The sequence below is a fragment of the Macrotis lagotis genome, chromosome 1, assembly GCF_037893015.1.
Source record: "Macrotis lagotis isolate mMagLag1 chromosome 1, bilby.v1.9.chrom.fasta, whole genome shotgun sequence".
In the NCBI taxonomy this organism is placed as follows: domain Eukaryota; kingdom Metazoa; phylum Chordata; class Mammalia; order Peramelemorphia; family Peramelidae; genus Macrotis; species Macrotis lagotis.
Genome location: NC_133658.1, coordinates 933,598,120 through 933,616,329, shown reverse-complemented (window position 1 = coordinate 933,616,329; position 18,210 = coordinate 933,598,120). Strand labels below are relative to the sequence as shown.

General features: G+C 39.3%; 1 protein-coding gene across 1 annotated transcript in view; it reads left to right on the top strand.

The window, feature by feature from the left end:
* The window catches only part of LOC141510699 (uncharacterized), a 186,792-nt gene that overhangs the window by 28,247 nt on the left and 140,335 nt on the right, over window positions 1–18,210 (top strand). Inside the window, 1 exon segment of the mRNA XM_074220270.1 lies at window positions 115–1,218. Within this exon segment, the coding sequence (XP_074076371.1) occupies window positions 115–1,218 (1,104 nt within the window).

The window sequence follows — 18,210 nt, the reverse complement described above, 5'->3', positions numbered from 1 at the left end:
AATGCTCATTCATCTTTGTTTTCTCTTTGGGGCACCAGTGAGTTTTATTACTTAATCTTAGCTGCCCAGTTCAGATCACTGGGGAACCTCATACTTCATTTTATTCTCTTTTAGGCTGGGAGACTAGGAGCAAGAACCAGGAGAAAACTTCTAAAGAGATCATCCCTGAAGAAGAATCATCCAAAGAAGGGCCGGTTGAAAGATTTGGAACAGGTGAACACTGTTCCATTTTGAGGATTGCTGAGGAATGTGAGAGCCAGACAGAGAGATCTCAGGGAAAGAGGCAAATGACTAAACATCCTAAGATCTATACTGGAATGAAACATAAATGTAATGAATGTGAGAAGGCCTTTAATAACCGCTCAGCCCTTATCGTGCATCAAAGAATTCACACTGGAGAAAAACCTTATATGTGTAATGAATGTGAGAAGGCCTTTAACAACCGCTCAGCTCTTACTGTACACCAGAGGATTCACACAGGAGAGAAACCTTATAAATGTAATGTATGTGGGAAAACCTTTAGTAACAGCTCCTACCTTACTGTCCATCAGAGGATTCACACAAGAGAGAAACCTTATAAATGCACTGAATGTGGGAAGGCCTTCAGCAACAGCTCCTACCTCATTGTCCATCACAGGATTCACACCGGAGAGAAACCCCACAAATGTAATGAATGTGGCAAAACTTTCAACCACCATTCAGAACTTATCGTCCATCAGAGGAGTTACACTGCAGAGAAGCCTTACCAATGTACTGAATGTGGGAAAGCTTTCAGCAGCAGCTCCTACCTTATTGTACATCAGAGGATTCACACTGGAGAGAAACCTTATACATGTGATATGTGTGGAAAAGCCTTCTGTAAATCCTCTGTCCTTGTTCAGCATCAGAGGATTCACACAGGAGAGAAGCCTTTCAAATGTAATGAATGTGATAAAGCCTTCAGACAATGGTCAAGTCTTATCAAACATCAAAAAATTCATAGTGGAGAAAAGCTTTTTAAATGTCAGGAATGTGGCAAAGCCTTTAGTCATAGATCAGAGCTTGTTGAACATCAGAGGATTCACACTGGAGAAAAACCTTATAAATGTAGTGCATGTGGGAAAGCTTTCAGGCACCATTCAAATTTTAGTAAACACCAGAAAATTCATACAGGAGAGAAGCCTTATGAATGTGAAAAATGTGGGAAAACTTTTACACGTAGCACAAACCTAACTCGACATCAGAAGATTCATTCCAGAGATAAAAGCTAGTCATACCTAATTTAGTCTAGCTTTATCTCTTTGCAGTAAATGTTTTATGAAAGCGTATAATCAAGCAAACTTATGAAAAGCCTACTACATCAGACATAACAGGTGTTAACATCTAATTGCTTACTCTTATTCACTTACTGATGGAATGTAAACTGTTAACATTTATACATAATAACTTTAATTTGTCTTCTGATAATTTCTTATTGTTCTTGTTGCTCAGAGGGAATAGAATACATTTCATCTTTTAAACCCAGTTAATAAAATGTTTATATATATAATTATTTTATTTCTCTTATGGTTGGCAGCCCTATCCCCTACCCTTTTAATATAGATTTGAATTTTGTCAGTATGGTTGTCAGGAGAGGGAAAGAAATCAAGAGGAAGTCATTAGTTTTTCCTTGACATTGAACCTAAATTTGCCCACTTGCAATTTCTCCTTATTGATCCTAATTCTACCCAGACAGAAACAGTCTGATCCTCCCTCCCCACCAAAGTTTTTCAAATATTTCAAAATCAGTGTTATGCCCTTCTTAGTGTTCTTGTCTCCAGGCTAGAAATCCCTCTTGAGATTAGTGAGTTGATTTCCTTCTGAAGATGACCAAGATGACCACTGCATCCCTGATTCCTGAATCTCAGTACCTCACAGTAGCAATCATTAACTGTTTCTGGAGATTCAGGAAAGACAAAAGATGTTTTCCTCAGAAGGAATTTCTTTTTTTTAAATTTTATTTATTTAAGATAATGGGGTTAAGTGACTTGCCCAAGGTCACACACAGCTAGGCAATTATTAAGTATCTGAGGTAAGATTTGAACTCAGGTCTTCCTGACTCCAGGGCCAGTACTCTATCCACTGTACCACCTAACTGCCCCTCAGAAGGAATTTCTAAAGCATCACATCCTCTCTTTACCCTCCCCTCTACTTCATCTTTTCCAGAAATTCCTGAGAATCAGGTAGTGAGTCAACAAACACTTATTATGAATTTGCTATACGCCAGACACATAGCAAACAAATGTAAGCTGAAAGAAAGCCCCAGCCCTCAAGAACTTGAAGTTAAGGGAACACATCAAAGGAAGCTGAAGATGGTGGTCATGGGGTAAGGAGGCTGATGGTTCTCTATGTCAGCCTGCAGAGGAATGAGACACACAATGAACAGGCCACTCTTAAATGGGGGTTCTGGAAGAACCATCAGTCAGAGGGAGAGGCAGCAGAAAGAGGAAGTTTTATTATGCAAATTCCAGGATGAGCACTTGAGATAAGTCAAGTCATAGGTGCTGCTGTAGATGTTCATACTGTATAGAAGGCCTTAATGGCCTCATTGGGACAGAGGGATATAGACCCTAGTTATGATTATGATTCCTTCAGATCAGAGAAGACAGTATTGTCTGGCATTGGAGAGTCATGTTTGTAACCTCTTCAATACGTGGTGGTCATGTTGAAGTGCTCTGACCACACACTGAGGTCTTTCTTGAGCTATACTACCAAGCATTCAAACTTCAGAGAGGACAACTAAAATGGGCTGGACATGTTGTTAGAACATTAAAAAGACTATTTTATGGAGAGCTCATACATGGTAAGAGCTCACTAGGGGATCAGAAGAAGTGATACCAGGATACTCTGAAGGTCTTTCTTAAGATCTTTAGAAGTGATTATGCAGCGTGGGATACACTGGCACAGGACCACTCAGCCTGGTATACCCTCATCAGAGAGGGTACACAGAATTGAAGCAACTCAAAGGAAAAGTGAGTTAGAGTAACCAGTTGTTCCCATGGATGATTTGTGCCTGTGGCAGAGCATTCCAAGTTCATATTGGACTCATCAGCCACAGTTGAATGCACTGTCATTTGTCTCAAACATAGTGATGTCATTTTGGTCTTTTTTCATAACAAAGGACATGATCAACAAGCAAAAGGCAAGAATTTTGCCAGCAGTGACTCAGAGATTCCCCCATGATTATAACAGGACAAACTATTTCTTTTATAGAGATGGAGTCATCCTTGAACTCCCAGGGGATTATCCCAGGGGATAATCGTCTCATGCCATAAAAGCTGGAAAATTTCATTTAGCTTTTGTATGAACAGTGGACGCCCTGCCTTCTAAATCTCAGCTGGCACCAGGTGCTTTTAAGAGGAACATAATGTCATTCAAAGCCATTTCTTCAGTTGGAAGTTCAGCTAGAGAGGGATTGACTTCAATTTGAGGTAAATGGTCATCAGTAGCTTCAGTATTGATTGATAGCAGTCTATTGAGAACACCATGGAAGTGTTCAGCCCATCACTCCAGGATCATGTCCTTGGTCACTAATCAATGTGACTATATCAGCACTGAGTAGTTGAGAAACAATTTAGGTATTTAGCCCATAAATCACCTTCAGGGCATCATAAAAGTTCTTTGGAATCTTACTTTTAAGAAAAAACTGGATTTCACCTACTTGCTTACTGAGCCAGGAATCCTGCATTTCTCTAAAGTTCATTTGCACTTTACTTTTGATGGGGTTAAAGACTGCCTTAGAGACATTTGAACTATCCTGCTGGAAAACCCTGTGGAGTTCTTATTTTTAGTTTAGCAGTTTCTGAATTTTGTCAGACAAGTCTTGGTGTTTGTGAGTGTTCTGACTCAGATGAGTAAATGCTGTTTGGCAGATCTCGGAAAGTTGCCCACTCCTTTTCTGCTCCACTGTTGCCAACTATGTATTGGCTCGGCTTTCCTTCCAAGATAGTAATGAATTATTTTTTGGAGAAGTGCTGCAGTCATTGACATTAACCTTCTGGTAATCATCATTCAACAAATTCAACAATATTTAGCTTGGAGAGGATAGCTCTGGGATCCGTCCGGCACTCTGCACCACGTATAGCCTTTGTTGCTCTCATGACCTGTCTCTTCTCCTTACAATTACATAGTCTATTAGATGCCAATGTTTTCCTCAACAGAAGACAGTGTTTGTGATGAGATGGTCATGAGATGCACAAGTCTTCAGTAGTAAGCATCAATTACAGTTGCTATTTCCAATTCTATTCCCTCCCAAGGACTCCCTGCCATGTTTGGTAGTCTGAACCTAATCTTGCATTAAAGTAACGTAATTTTAAATTTGCCTTATTTTGGTATGTTGATAATGGGGGTCTCCAGGTCTCCATAAATTTTTTTCTTTGATCTCAGGCACTGAGGATGGTGGCTTGACATTTTCCTGCAAGTAGCAATTAACCTGTCATTCACTTCTTTGAGAGGCATCAAGACTAGGTTAATTGACTAGTTTTTTCCAGTATAGGATAGTTTTATTTATTTTCTGAATGTTATTTTATTTTTTCAATTACATGGAAAGATAGTTTTTATCATTCTTTTGATGTAAGTTTTTGAGTTCCAAATTTTCTTCCTTCTTTCCTTTTCTTCCTCCATGACAATGAGTAATCTGATATATCTTAAACATATATACAATCATGTTTAACATATTTCCATGTTTGTCGTGGTGTAAAAGAAGAATTGGAACTAAAGGGAAAAGAAAAAAAGACTTAAAACAAGTTTTAAAAAGTGAAAATAATATACTTTGGTCTGCATTAGACTCCATAGTTTTTTCTTCAGATAAAGATGGCATTTTCCATCAGACTCTTACAATTGTCCTTAATCATTGAACTGCTGAGAGAAGTTAAGTCCATATAGTTGACCATTGCACCATTTTGTTGTTAATTATACAATATTCTCCTGGCTTTGCTCACTCAGCATCAGGTCTTTCTAGGCTTTTCTGAAGTTTCCCCACTCATGATTTTAGATTAGTTTTGATTGAAAAATCTATTCCAGCTTCAAGGCACTCTCTTTCACTTGGTTACTCCAGAAAAATGTGTTTACAACACTGTCTCCAGCAACCTGGCCTTCATTTGCTGGTTTTGTTTCACTCAGCGCTGCCATTTGGATGTGATACATAATGACTTCTCTAGCAATAAGAGTGGTTCATCTTTCATGTTGTCTATATAGGTACACACATTCTGTGTACTAATAGTGAGAAGGATCATTTTTGCAAAAGTATTTGCACATTATTCATCTCTTCTGGAATATAGACCTGGCAGTGGCATTGCTAGGTCAAAGTGTAGGCATGATTTTATAGACTTTTGGACATAGTTCCAAGTTGCTCTACAGAATTGTTGAATCTTTTCACAATGTCTCCAACAGTGCATTAATGTCTCATTTTTCCAACACCCCCTCCAAAATTTGTCATTTTCTCTCTCTGTCCTTTTAGCCAATTCAGTAGGTAAAACATACCTCAGAACTGTTCCAATCCACATTTTTCCTGTCAATAGTGAATTGGTGGTGGTGAAGTGGATAGAGCCCTGGCCTTGGAGTCAGCAGAACTGGAGTGTGAATCCTGGCCTCAGACACTTGATACTTACTAGCTGTGTGACCTTGGACAAGTCACTTAACTCTGATTGCCCCACATCCAGGGCCATCTTCAAGCATCATGATCCATATCTGGCTCTGGAGGAGAAAGTGAGGCTGGTAACTTAGCACAGACCCCCTCACTCAAATCCAGTTCATGTGCATGGCATCATCTCCCTGATGTCATGGTCTTCTTTGAGAATGAAGGGCAAACATCATCATAATTATCATCAGTGAGTTTTAGGACATTTAAAAAATGATTTAAATAGATAGCACTGATAATCTCATCTAAAATCTTTTTAAATCTTTTGATCATTTATCAATTGGGAAATGGCTCTTATTTTTAATAAATTTGACTTAGTTCTCTATGTTTGAGAAATGAAGTTTTTATCAGAGAACTTATTTCAATATTTCCCCCCATAGTTGCCATTGCTATTTCCCTCCATCCTATTCCCCTACCATCATTTATTCTATTCTCTCTTTTCTTTCACCCATTTCTTCCTCAAAAGTATTTTGCATATGACTACTGCCTCCCACAATCTTTCCTCCCTTCCATCACCTACCCACCACTGCTTTTCCCATTCCTTTCCTCTCCACTTTCCTTTAGGTAATATATATTTCTATACCTAATTGAGTATGTATGTTATTCCCTCTCTGAGCCAATTTCAATGAGTGTAAGGCTCACTAACTCCCTTACCTTCCCTCCTCTTCCACTCTATTGCAAAAACTTTTTCTTGCCTCTTTTAGGTGAGATAAATTACCCCATTTTAACTCCCCCTTTCCCTTTCTTCAAGTACATTCTCTCTCCCATTAACTCTTTTTTTTTTTCAGAAAAATGATTGCTGAAAACTATCTTTACATGTAGTTGGAAAAAATGAATAAATGAATTGATTGTAAAAAAAGAACACTCTCATCACATTCATTTGAGATCAATGTATACCATGGAAACAATGTGAAGACTAACAGACTTCCTTCTGTGGGGGTGGGGGGAGGGAAGTGAGATTGGGGAGAAAATTATAAAATTCAAAATAAGTAAAATCTCTCAAAAAAATAAAAAAGAACACAGGATCTCAAAGCTGGGAGGGCCCTTAGAACATAGAATGTCAGGATTAAAAGGGCCCTTAGAATACAGAATGGCAGAGCTGGAAGGGCCCTTAGAACACTGAATGTTAGGGCTGGGGGAACCCTTGTACAAATGAGGGACTTGAATTTAGGCAGTAAGTATAATGAAGTTGGAATTGGAATTGGACTTAGGAAGGACCTGTCAAATTCTAATAACCCCAGGGTCACTTTTTCAGTCACTTGACTTAATCTCTCTGGGCTTCAATTTGTTCATCTGTAAAATGGAGGGTTGGCCATGTTGGCTTCTATGGTTCCTTTTGGCTTAATATCTGTGGTCCCACAATATTTAGTCTTCTTCTCAGCTCTTCATGTTCTCTGTTCTCAAGCCTCTTCTAGCTCTGGTTCTCAGAACCCCCAGATAGATTACTCTTTTTTTTAGATTTTTCTTTTTTTCTTTCTTTTTAAGAAAATATTTATTTAAGGCAATGGGGTCAAGTGGCTTGCCCAAGGTCACACAGGTAATTATTAAATTTCTGAGGTCACATTTGAACTCAGGTCCTTGTGATGCCAGGGCCAGTGCTCTACCCACTGAGCCACCTAGTAGTTGCCCTGATAGTTTACTCTTAACCCCATTCTTCCAAACTCTCATCAAAGACAATATCATTGGGAGACACCATAGGCAGCAGGGTACGGAAAGGGACGTGGATTTCTCGGCCATGGTCATTGCTGCCCAGACTTACTGTGGCAGCTTGCAGCAGGGAACCATAATAGTTGGCTTCCTTCTTCCTGGTCTTGGTCATCCAGGAGAGATTGTGCTGGTTGGCCAACACAGCTGCTGTCACCGTGGAGCCATTGTTTCCACCCCATCCGACCAGCATGACCCCCAGTCGGGGTACTTTCCGCTCAGTACGGAATGTAAAGTGGGTAGAAATGGGGTGCACCTTGATGTTGCCTCCATCCCAGCTGACGCAAGTAGTCTGGTACATGTAGTGGGCCTGGATGAAGTCAGGCCCATAGGTGACATCTGGGCTCTCTACCACAAACGTCTCTTCCATATCCACTTTTGATTCTGAGATCCTGGGAACTCCCTGGAGAATCAGGGTCCTGGAGCCGGGAGGCTGGCTTGGCGGGGGCGGCCTGGCCAAGCTGGGGACATGGGAGGTGTGGGGCTCCGGGGTCTGGTAGGCTGGGGAGCGGGGCTAACTCTATCTTTTTAATATAGTATCTCTTTGATTTCAACTCCTACCTGTGCCTTGTCTTTATATGCTCCTTCTAACTATCCTAGTAAATGACAAATTTCATGTGTTATCAGCATCATCTTCCCATGCAGGAAAATAAGCAAGTCAACATCATTAAGTCCCTTATGATTTGCCTTTTTGTTTACCTTTTTATATTTCCCTTGAGTCTTGTATTTGAATATAAATTCTGTTTAGCTCTGGTCATTGCATCAGGAAAGTTTGAAAGTTCCCTACTTTATTGAATGTCCATCTTTTCCCCTGAAAGAGTATATTCAGTTTTGCTGGGTAGTTGATTCTTGGTTGTAATCCGAGCTCTTTTGCCTTACAGAATATCAGATTCCAAGTCCTATGATACCTTAATGTAGAAGCTTGTGTTCCTGACTGTGGCTCCATGATAATTGCTTCTTTCTGGTTTCTTGCAATTTTCTTCCCTTGACTTAAGAGCTTAATTCTTGGCAGTTTTCATGTTGGGATTTCTTTCAGGAGGTGATTAGTGGATTCTTTCAATTTCTATTTTACCCTCTGCTTCTAGAACGTCAGGGCAGTTTTCCATGATAATTTCTTGAAAAATGATGTCTAGGCTCTTTTTTTTGATCATAACTTTCAGGTAGTTTAAAAAATTTTAAATTCTCTCTTCTGGCTCTTTTTTAGGTCAGTTGTTTTTTTGAATGAGATATCAATTTTCTTCTAGTTTCATTCTTTTGATTTTGTTTTATTGTTTCTTGATTTCTAACAAAGTTTCTTGATTTTTCACAAAGGAATCATCAGATTCACTTTCTTCTTCTGTATTTTAAAGAATCATTTTCTTTAGTGAGCTTTTGTATTTCCTTTTCCATTTGGCCAATTCTGCTTTTTAAGACATTTTTCTCCTCATTGTCTTTTTGGACTTCTTTTTCCACTTCTGGTTTTCCAGTCTAGTTTTAAGATGTTCTTTTCTTTTCTTTTCTTTTCTTTTCTTTTCTTTTCTTTTCTTTTCTTTTCTTTTCTTTTCTTTTCTTTTCTTTTCTTTTCTTTTCTTTTCTCTTTTCTTTTCTTATCTTCTTCACCAGGCTACTGACTTTGTTATTATGAGTTTCCTGCATCTCTTTCATTTCTCTTTCAAATTTTTCCTCTGCCTCCTTTATTTGATTTTAAAAATTATTTTTGAGCTTTTCCATAGCCTGAGTCAAATTCATATGTTTTTTGGAGGTTTTGTTTGTAGAAGTTTTGACTTTGTTATCTTTGTCTGAGTATTTATTTTGATCTTCCATATGACCACAGTAACTGTCTATAATCAGATTTTTTTTCTTCTACTACTTGCTCTTTTCCACAACCTATGACTTGATTTTAACTTTTTGTTAAGGTGGAGTTTTGCTTCCAGGGTGGAGAATGTATTGTTCTAAGCTTTTGGGGTTTTTTGGCACCTGTCTTCAGAGATACATCTAGGAACTGCAAGTTATTATTATAACTACACTCCTGGCCTGTGCTCTGGTCTGTGGGTGACCTCAAGCAGTCCTTTCTGCCCTGGAGGGTCCTCGTTCCATTGGGGCAGTAAGTTCTGTGGTTCTTCTGCTCTTCTTCCTGGGCCTGGGGCCATAGACTATGATCCAGATCTGAGTCCTGCCTCAGTGATGGCAGCGAGACCCCGTAACCTCCTGCTGGCCCCCTTACTGTCCATGGGCTGAGAGCTCTGGGAACAGCTATCCTGATGATTCAGTAGCTCCTGAGGCCTCTGGGTGAATCTGTGCTATTGAGGCCATGCTGAACTATGTTCCAATCTCACCCTGTTGGGGAAATCTCTTTCAGCTAACCTTCCAAGCTGTTATTGGCAATCTCAGGGTTGAGAGGTCTGGAAATTGCCACCACTACTTCTGATCCAGGGCCCAGCTGTCTTCTGGATTTCTGGGGCCAGTTCACTCAGGAATAGACTATGCTGCTCTGTGGCCCTCTCACACTGGGGCAACAGACCCTTCCTGATCATCTTCCAAGGTGTCTTTTTGTGGGTCTTGCCACTCTAGAATTTAGAGTCTATTTTATTTTATTTTATTTTATTTTATTTTATTTTATTTTATTTTATTTTTTGGTAAGGCAAGGGGGTTAAGGGATTTGCCCAAGGTCACATAGCTGGGTAATTATTAAATGTCTGAGGCCATATTTGAACTCAGGTCCTCCTGACTCCAGGGTGGGTGGTCTATCCATTGTGTTACCTAGTTGCCCCTAGAGTCATTATTTAAAGATATTGGGATTGGTTTGTGGGGGAACAGGGGTAAGTCCCTCCCTTCACTCTGCCATCTTGACTCCAAAGGGGATCATTTATAGGGCATCTTTCCTATCTCCTTCATCTTGCCAGAAAATGAACAGTGCAGTCCTTTAAAAAGGCTGCTCAGACATTCAAAGGGCTGCTGAACACTACTGCTGCTTCAGTCCCAATGAGAAGACAACCCTGTGACCCAGGCCACCTATGCTCAGGCTTGTGACTACAACTCCCACTAAATTTGCACCTGCTGCTTCATTATTTGTCTATGGACATAGGGCTTTGAGGTAGATAAAAAATGATAAAATGGTATAGGTGATATCTTCTGATTTGCCTATAAATTACATTAAATAAATAAATTAAAAATTTATCTTATTTTTAATTTATGAAATAAATCAAAACTTCACATGCTTTAGGTAAACATTCCCCTAACTCAATGTCCACAAAATGGTGCAGTAAGCTGTGGCTACTCTGCCTGCTTCTGGGAGCCACAGATGAGATTTAGCCACAGGCGCATACTGTTCAAGGTCTTGTTGTTTCTCACAGTGGAGACACCCTATACCCTACCCAGGGCAAAACTAGAATCAATGAATGCAAGCTGCAAAGAACAAGATTTAGCTTCCCACAGTGAACTCTAGTTATCCAGAAATAAAACAGAGTGTTTTCTGGTTGGGAAGTAATTCCATGTCACTGAGGGTTCTTAAGTAAAGACTCTGACCTGTTGTTAAGGATGTTCTGGCTTCTCTGAATGAACTGAAAAGGAAAGGATAAAATCAACTATTAAGCACATCTATTAGGTAACTACCATGTGATAGGCCCTGTGGTAAGTACTAAGGGTGCAAAGTAAGACAAAAAATCCAGTCCCTTTCCTCACGGAACTCCCAATCTATTGTGGAGACAAATTTTAAATAACTCCATACAAACAAACTAATATGCAGGACAAGTTGAAGTCAGTCAACAGAAGGAAGGTAGACTATATCTCTCATGATTTCATTGGTCTTCTGTGGAAAAAAAAAAGAATTAAGGGGAAATTGAGAAAGTCTTCCTGTAGAACAGAACTATGGAACTCAAAAGTATGTGTCTGAACCAGATTAAAATGAGATTAAAATGAACCAGATAAAATGAGGAAATGCTTAACAATATAAAAATATGATAAAACATAAATAATATTAGATTTCTATGTAGAAATATAGTCTTCAAGGATTCCTTTATATTTGAGTATAGAAGGTGGGATTTTAGTTAAGACCTGAAGAAATCTGGGGAAACCAAGATATCTAGGTGAGGATGAAAGGATCAAATTATAAGATTAAGGAGTCAGGATCTGAAGAAGAATGCCCAGGAAGGGAAAGGGGGAAATGTTTATCTATCTATTTATTTATTTGTTTGTTTTTGTTTTTGCAAGGCAATGGGGTTAAGTGACTTGCCCAATATCACACAGCTAGGTAATTATTAAGTATCTGAGGTTGTACTTGAACTCAGGTCCTCCTGACTCCAGGGCCAGGGATTTCCATTAGGAAAAGTGAATTTTCTAAAACCAAGTTCTGATCATAACCACTCCCCATACTGATTAATTGTTCAGATTGATTGAATTATTTGTTGAAAGGGAAGGTATCAGAGAAAATTGGGAAGAACTATGAATGTAAAATGAAAAGAGCAGAATCAGGAGAACAAGTCATCTCACCATAATAGTGCATATCCAAGCCATTTTGAAGGATTTAAGAATTATGATGAATATGACTACCAACCATGACTCTAGATACACTACCCACGTCCTGGATACATGATGTTGACTGGGATGCAGGTTTTTTGGATGTGGCCACTGAGGAAATTTGGTTTTCTTGACTATGGATAGTGGTGAAATAGTTTTTGCTTTTTTTTTTTTCAATGCAGGTGAGAGAATTTGGAGTGAGAAGAGTTGAATGTTTACTAATTGAAAAAAAATAAAATTAAGTTAAAAAAAGATAGAGGTCTGTGAGGGATGGAAGTTTAATAATTATAGGACAGGAGTTCTAGCAGACCCAGTGGAAGAAATGAACAGATTTAGAGTGGCACATCGGGGAGTGATCTAGTTAAGGTGATTTGGGATGAGAGATTGGGCAGAAGAAATAGAGAGACCTTTCTGCTTTGATTATCTGGGATTCAGGAACCCAGGAATGGAGGAGGAAGAGGCAGGGAAACTTTGCTAATCATTCCTGAATCCACATAAAGTATTACAGTGTAATTGTATTTGTGCTGATAAAGGCAGGTGAATGGGGCGGGGGGTTCTCTCTGGTCTTACCTTATGTAGCCATTATCTACTTGGGTTTGGCTCTGCCTATGAAGAATCATTATTTAGACTTGGGAAAACATGGGTGGAAATAAAATAAAAATTTATTTAAAAAGGTTACAAGACATAGGAAGGGCGAGAGAGAGAGAGACACAGAGAGAGAGATAAAAAACAGCCAAGCAGTGTTGGCTGGGCCATTGTCAGGGAAGACTGAGCTGGCCTTGAGCTTCTGTCCAACCAGGTTTTTACATCTTGCCTCTCATCCAGAGGGCAAAAGGTGAACTCCCTTTCCCTTACTAGACCAGAAATTAGGGAGATGGTAAAGCCTAAGGAGCCCAGGATACAGATTTTACAGGAAACAATGACTCAAGGACATATTAAGCATGTGGTGGGGGGGTCCCCCCTAGGCAGCTCTTCAGATCACAATATTTCTGGTCCAATCCACACTCTCTACTCCCAGTCAGTTTCTGACTCTGCCCACATTCTTGCTTAATGTTCACAATTCTCTTCATCTTTCCATGCTTTACTTATAGTTTGAATTTAATGCCTGGACCCTCCACCTGCCCCTTTGTGACAAGATTATTCCCACATCCCAGGAACAAGATGGCAAGAGGCTTCAAAATCATGTGAAGCAATTGACAATGTTCTGTTTAACCGATTGGTCTGAGGAACCATGAATATAAGCTATATGAAGGTGAACATAGGCTGTCTTTGAGTCTGAAGAATCTTCCTGACAGTTCCAGTGGTCTGAAAGTGTCATGCGCTGCCTTGAGTAGCCTTGAGTTGCTCTTCTTTATTGTCTTCCAGTCATATCTTTTTTTTTTTTAAGGTTTTTTGCAAGGCAAAATGGGGTTAAGTGGCTTGCCCAAGGCCACACAGCTAGGTAATTATTAACTGTATGAGACTGGATTTGAACCCAGGTACTCCTGACTCCAGGGCTGGTGCTTTATCCACTGTGCCACCTAGCCACCCCCTTTCCAGTCATATCTTGATGACTCTTTGTTGGCCATGTTACAGAGCTTTGCCTTTAATGTATGCTTTGGATGAAATGACACTGAAGTTCTTTCTATCTGTGAAATGCTGACATTGCATTTTCACAACAAAATGAGTCTACTTTATGACTTTTAATAGTAGAAATGATAGAACATAGGTATACATACAGATGAGTGGTGCTCTATGGGCCACTTAAAATATCCAACCAGAGTGTTTTCTGATCCTCATGTATCTACATACCGGGCATGAAAGAGTTCTCTTTAGGAGAACTGGAAAGATTGTCCAACAGCCACTACTGGAGCTTCATGTAGGGATAAAAAAGTCCCACCATAAGCAATTTACAAAGTAAATGGTGTGTGTTAGAATGTACTAGGAAATAAAAGCAGCAACTGAGAGCCATTCTCTTCCCTCTCTTAGATTCCAGTGCCAGAATCACTACTTCTTCTCCATCTCAATACCCTTTCTCATTGTAGGAAAGTGGAATAAACATGGTGCTGTCCCCTCCCATAGGTTGGCCTCTCATTTCTTTTCTGAGAAGCAAGTTAGTAGTGTTATTGCATCTTAGCTATCCCTTAGGGATAGTTACATCCTAGATCTAAAAATCAATTAAACTGGTGCTACTTCCATTTTTTTTTTAGAAATCTATTATTGCCCTTGTCCTCCCCATCCACTCTCAATACATACCTTCCCCCAGTGATGCAGATCCATGCTCATCTCTGCCTTCTCAGCCTTTTTCAGAAAGTTCCCTCCATCAATATGCAGTTAGTTTTCTTTTGACATTGTGTGGATACCAAAAGAGGTTATATATTCTTTCCAGCAGTATTTCTTTGTTTTTGTCAGTTAACCAATCCCTCAGCCTTCCTGGCTACACAATTGTGCTGTAGATGGATGGTGTAAGTAACAAAAACAACAGAAAGAAAAATTTAGAAGATAATCTGAACTTTATTTACTAAAATAGTAACAGAGTTTTCTTATCAAAATAAAATTTGTAGAGAGCCAAGATGGTGGCGGGAGAAGAGCCTCTCCTAGGTGCTCTCTCCAAAATATTTCAATAATCTTAAAATTATGACTCTAAGTAAATTTTTGAGAGACAGAACCCACAGAAAGATCCAGTGAGGCAATTCTCCAGCCCAAGGTAACAGAAAATAGTGGAAAAACTCTGTTCCGCAGGGTTAAAGGGGCAGCCCCATCAGAGTGAAGAAACTTCAGCCTCTCAGGAACAGCCCCAGGGCACCTGGGAGCTGTGGCTCCTGGCAGCAGAAGCAGTTTCCTGACCTGCATCCCAGGGAGAACCAAGCACAACTTGGACGATCAGCAGGGAGACCTCTGCCAGAAGGAGCAGGAAGCCCAGGCCCTGAGCGTGGTCGTGGCACCCAGCATGGTCATGACACTCAGTGCACTCAGTGTGGCCACAGCACTTAGCAAGGCTGGCAGCCCAGATCCAGGAAACAGAAGCAGACCCATGGATTTGGCAAACAGGAGCCTCTAGGCAGTTGTGCCCTGAGTGCTCAGCCTCCCAAAGGTAACTTCTGAGGTCTGTCCTCTGTCCCTGGAACAGGACTCTGGGGCTCTGACCACATTCAGTTCCTGATCACAGTCTAGGCCCCCATAGAACAGGGACCCCCTCAGCCCTGTGGCAGAAGGATGCACTTGTGGTCATTAACAGACCAGGAGAGCAGTCAGAACCACACACATTGAGGTCCTTGTGGGGGTGTCCCAATAAAACTCAAAAGCTCAGGAAGGACCCCAAAACCAGGCATAGGCTGGGGAAATGAGTAAACAGAAAAAAAAGGAACCTGACCATTAACAAATACTTTGTCTATGATCCCAAAGAGGATCAAAATACTCAACCTGAAGATGAGCTTCTGCATCTAGACTCCAAGAAAAAGAGAAGTTGGACTCAGGCTATGACAGAGCTCAAAAAAGGTTTTGAAAATCAAGTAAGGAAGATAGAAGAAAAATTGGGAAAAGAAATGAGAGAGATGTAGGAAGAGAATAAAAATGTAGTCAGCAGCTTAGACAAGGAGATCCAAAAAAAATGCTGAAGAAAATAACATGTTAAAAACCAGCATAGGTCAAATGGATAAAACAGTTCAAAAAGTTGTTGAGGAGAAGAATGCTTTAAAAAGCAGAATTGGCCAGATGGAAAAGGAGATAAGAAAGCTTTCCAAGGAAAACAAATCCTTCAGATGTAGAATGGAGCTAAAGGAAGCTGATGATTTTACAAGACATCAAGATACAGTATTTCAAAACCAAAAGAATGAAAAATTAGAAGAAAATGTGAAACATCTCATTGAAAAAAACAAATGATATGGAAAACAGATCCAGAAAAGATAATTTAAAAATTATTGGGATACCTGAAGGTCATGATCAGGAGAAGAGCCTTGACCTCATTTTTAAGGAATTCCTAACAGGAAAATTGCCCAGATATTCTAGTAGCAGAGGGTAAAATGGAAATTGAGAGAATCCACCGATCTCCACCAGAAAGAGATCCAAAAAAACAAACCCCAGGAATATTATAGGCAATTTCCAGAACTCATAAGTCAAAGAGAAAATATTAAAAGCAGCCAGAAGCACACAATTCAAATATTGTAGAGCTGCAGTCAGGATCACACAGGGCTTAGCAGCAACTAAGAGCTCATAGGGCTTGGAATATAATATTCCAGAAGGAAAAAGGGCTTGAAATGCAACTGAGAATCAACTACCCAGCAAAACTGAACATCCTCTTCCAGGGAAAAGATGAACTTTCATTGAACCATGGGAATTTCAGATGTTCCTGTTGAAATGACCAGAGCTGAACAGAAAGTTTGACCTCTGAGTACAGGACTCAGGTGAAGCATAGAGAGTGGAGGATAAGGGTAAATAATGAGGGACTTAATGATGATGAACTGCATGTATTCCTGCATAGAAAAATGATACTGATAATACTCATATGAACCTTCTCATTTAATAGAGCAGGTAGAAGGAGCTTTTATAGATGAAGCACAGGAGAGAGCTGAATTTGAAGATATAATATATTGTAAAAATAGACACAATGACTGAAAGGGAAATGTACTGGGAGTAAGATAGGTGAAATAGGCTAAGATATTTTCTATAAAATATCTCTTTTTTTGCAACGAGTTTTTGCAATGATATGGGGGGGAAGGTGAGAGGGAATGAAGGAACCTTCACTCTCATCAGAAATGGCTCAGAGAAGAAACAGCATACACACTCAATAAGGTATAGACATCTAGAGTAAAAAGGAGAGAAGGGGGATGGGGGAAGAGGGGATGTGGGTGATAGAGGAGAGGGTGGATCATAGGAGAAGTTAGTCAGATATGACACATTTTCTTTTGTACTTTTAGCAAGGTGCTGGGATTGGGTGGCCTGTCTGGGACCATGGGGCCGGGTGGTTGCTAGGTCTCTGGGGTGGAACATGGGCTTGGGGCCTCTTGGCCCCAGGGCCAGTGCTCTGTCTACTGCTCCACTCAGCTACCCTACAGCACATTTTAGAAGAGGGACAGAGTGAAAGGAGAGAGAAAATATTATATATGGTAGTGGGGAGGAATGGATGGAGGGAATTAGAATCAGCAACAGCAACTGTGGAAAAATATGGAAGTAATTTCTGTTGTTGACTTATGATAAAGAATGTGATCCACCCAAGACAGAGCTGATGGTATTAGAACACATACTAAAACACATTTTTTCCCCTCTTTCTTTAACTTTATTTCTCATGAGGTTCTATATTTTTGTGGGGGGTGGGGGTATTATGTTTACTCTTAAACAAGAATATTTTAGTAATGTATAAATAAAGTCATATTAACCAAAAAAAAAAAGAAACCAAGAAGGATGGGAATTCAGGGAAGCCTGGAAGGATTTGCATGAAGTGATGTTGAGTGAGATGTGCAGAACCAGAAAAACATTGTACACCCTAACAGCAACATGGGGGTGATCATCATCCCTGATGGATTTGCTCATTCCATCAGGGCAACAATCAGGGACAATTTTGGGCTATCTGTGATGGAGAATCCCATCTGTATCCAGAGAAAGAATTGTGGAGTTTGAACAAAGAATATGACCTTCAATTTGGAAAAAAAATATTATCTTGTGTAGTTTTGCTATCTCTTATACTTTATTTTTCTTCCTTAAGGATATGATTTCTCTCTCATCATATTCAACTTAGATCAATGCATACCATGGAAACAATGTAAAGACTAACAGATTGCCTTCTGTGGGAGGTGGGGGGAAGGAAGCAAGAATAGAGGTAAATTGTAAAACTCAGAATAAATAAAATCTTTCATTGAAAAAAATAAAATAAAATTTGTAGAATGTTTCAAGAAACAATATTGAATTTGATTAAAACAATCACTTAAGGTAATCATTAAAAAAATCTAGTTTTAATGCAAGCAATTATATTAGAAAACATTGTATTGTAAAACACATTATAAAGTTCGAATTTGGCTAAAGTGACATTCAGATTGGAAAACATTACCAAGTATACAAAGATTAAAATAAATTGCCATCCTATATAAAATTAGGAATACATAACAGAAAAATAAATATATTAGTAAAAATAATAAATGAATGGTTTAAATATTTTATTAAATGAAAAATGTTAAAAAATGAAATAAGAAATATAGTTCATTATCATGTTGCTTATAGGAAAGAGATTCAGTACCAAAGTCACATCATATTATATGTAGCTAAAGTTCTCTTTTAAACATTTGAATTCTCTGATGTTGAAAAAGGTTTGTATTTAGCTCCAAAGCATTTCCTCCTGAATGACAAATACAAGGTTTTCACCTAGCATGATTTTGATGTTTGTC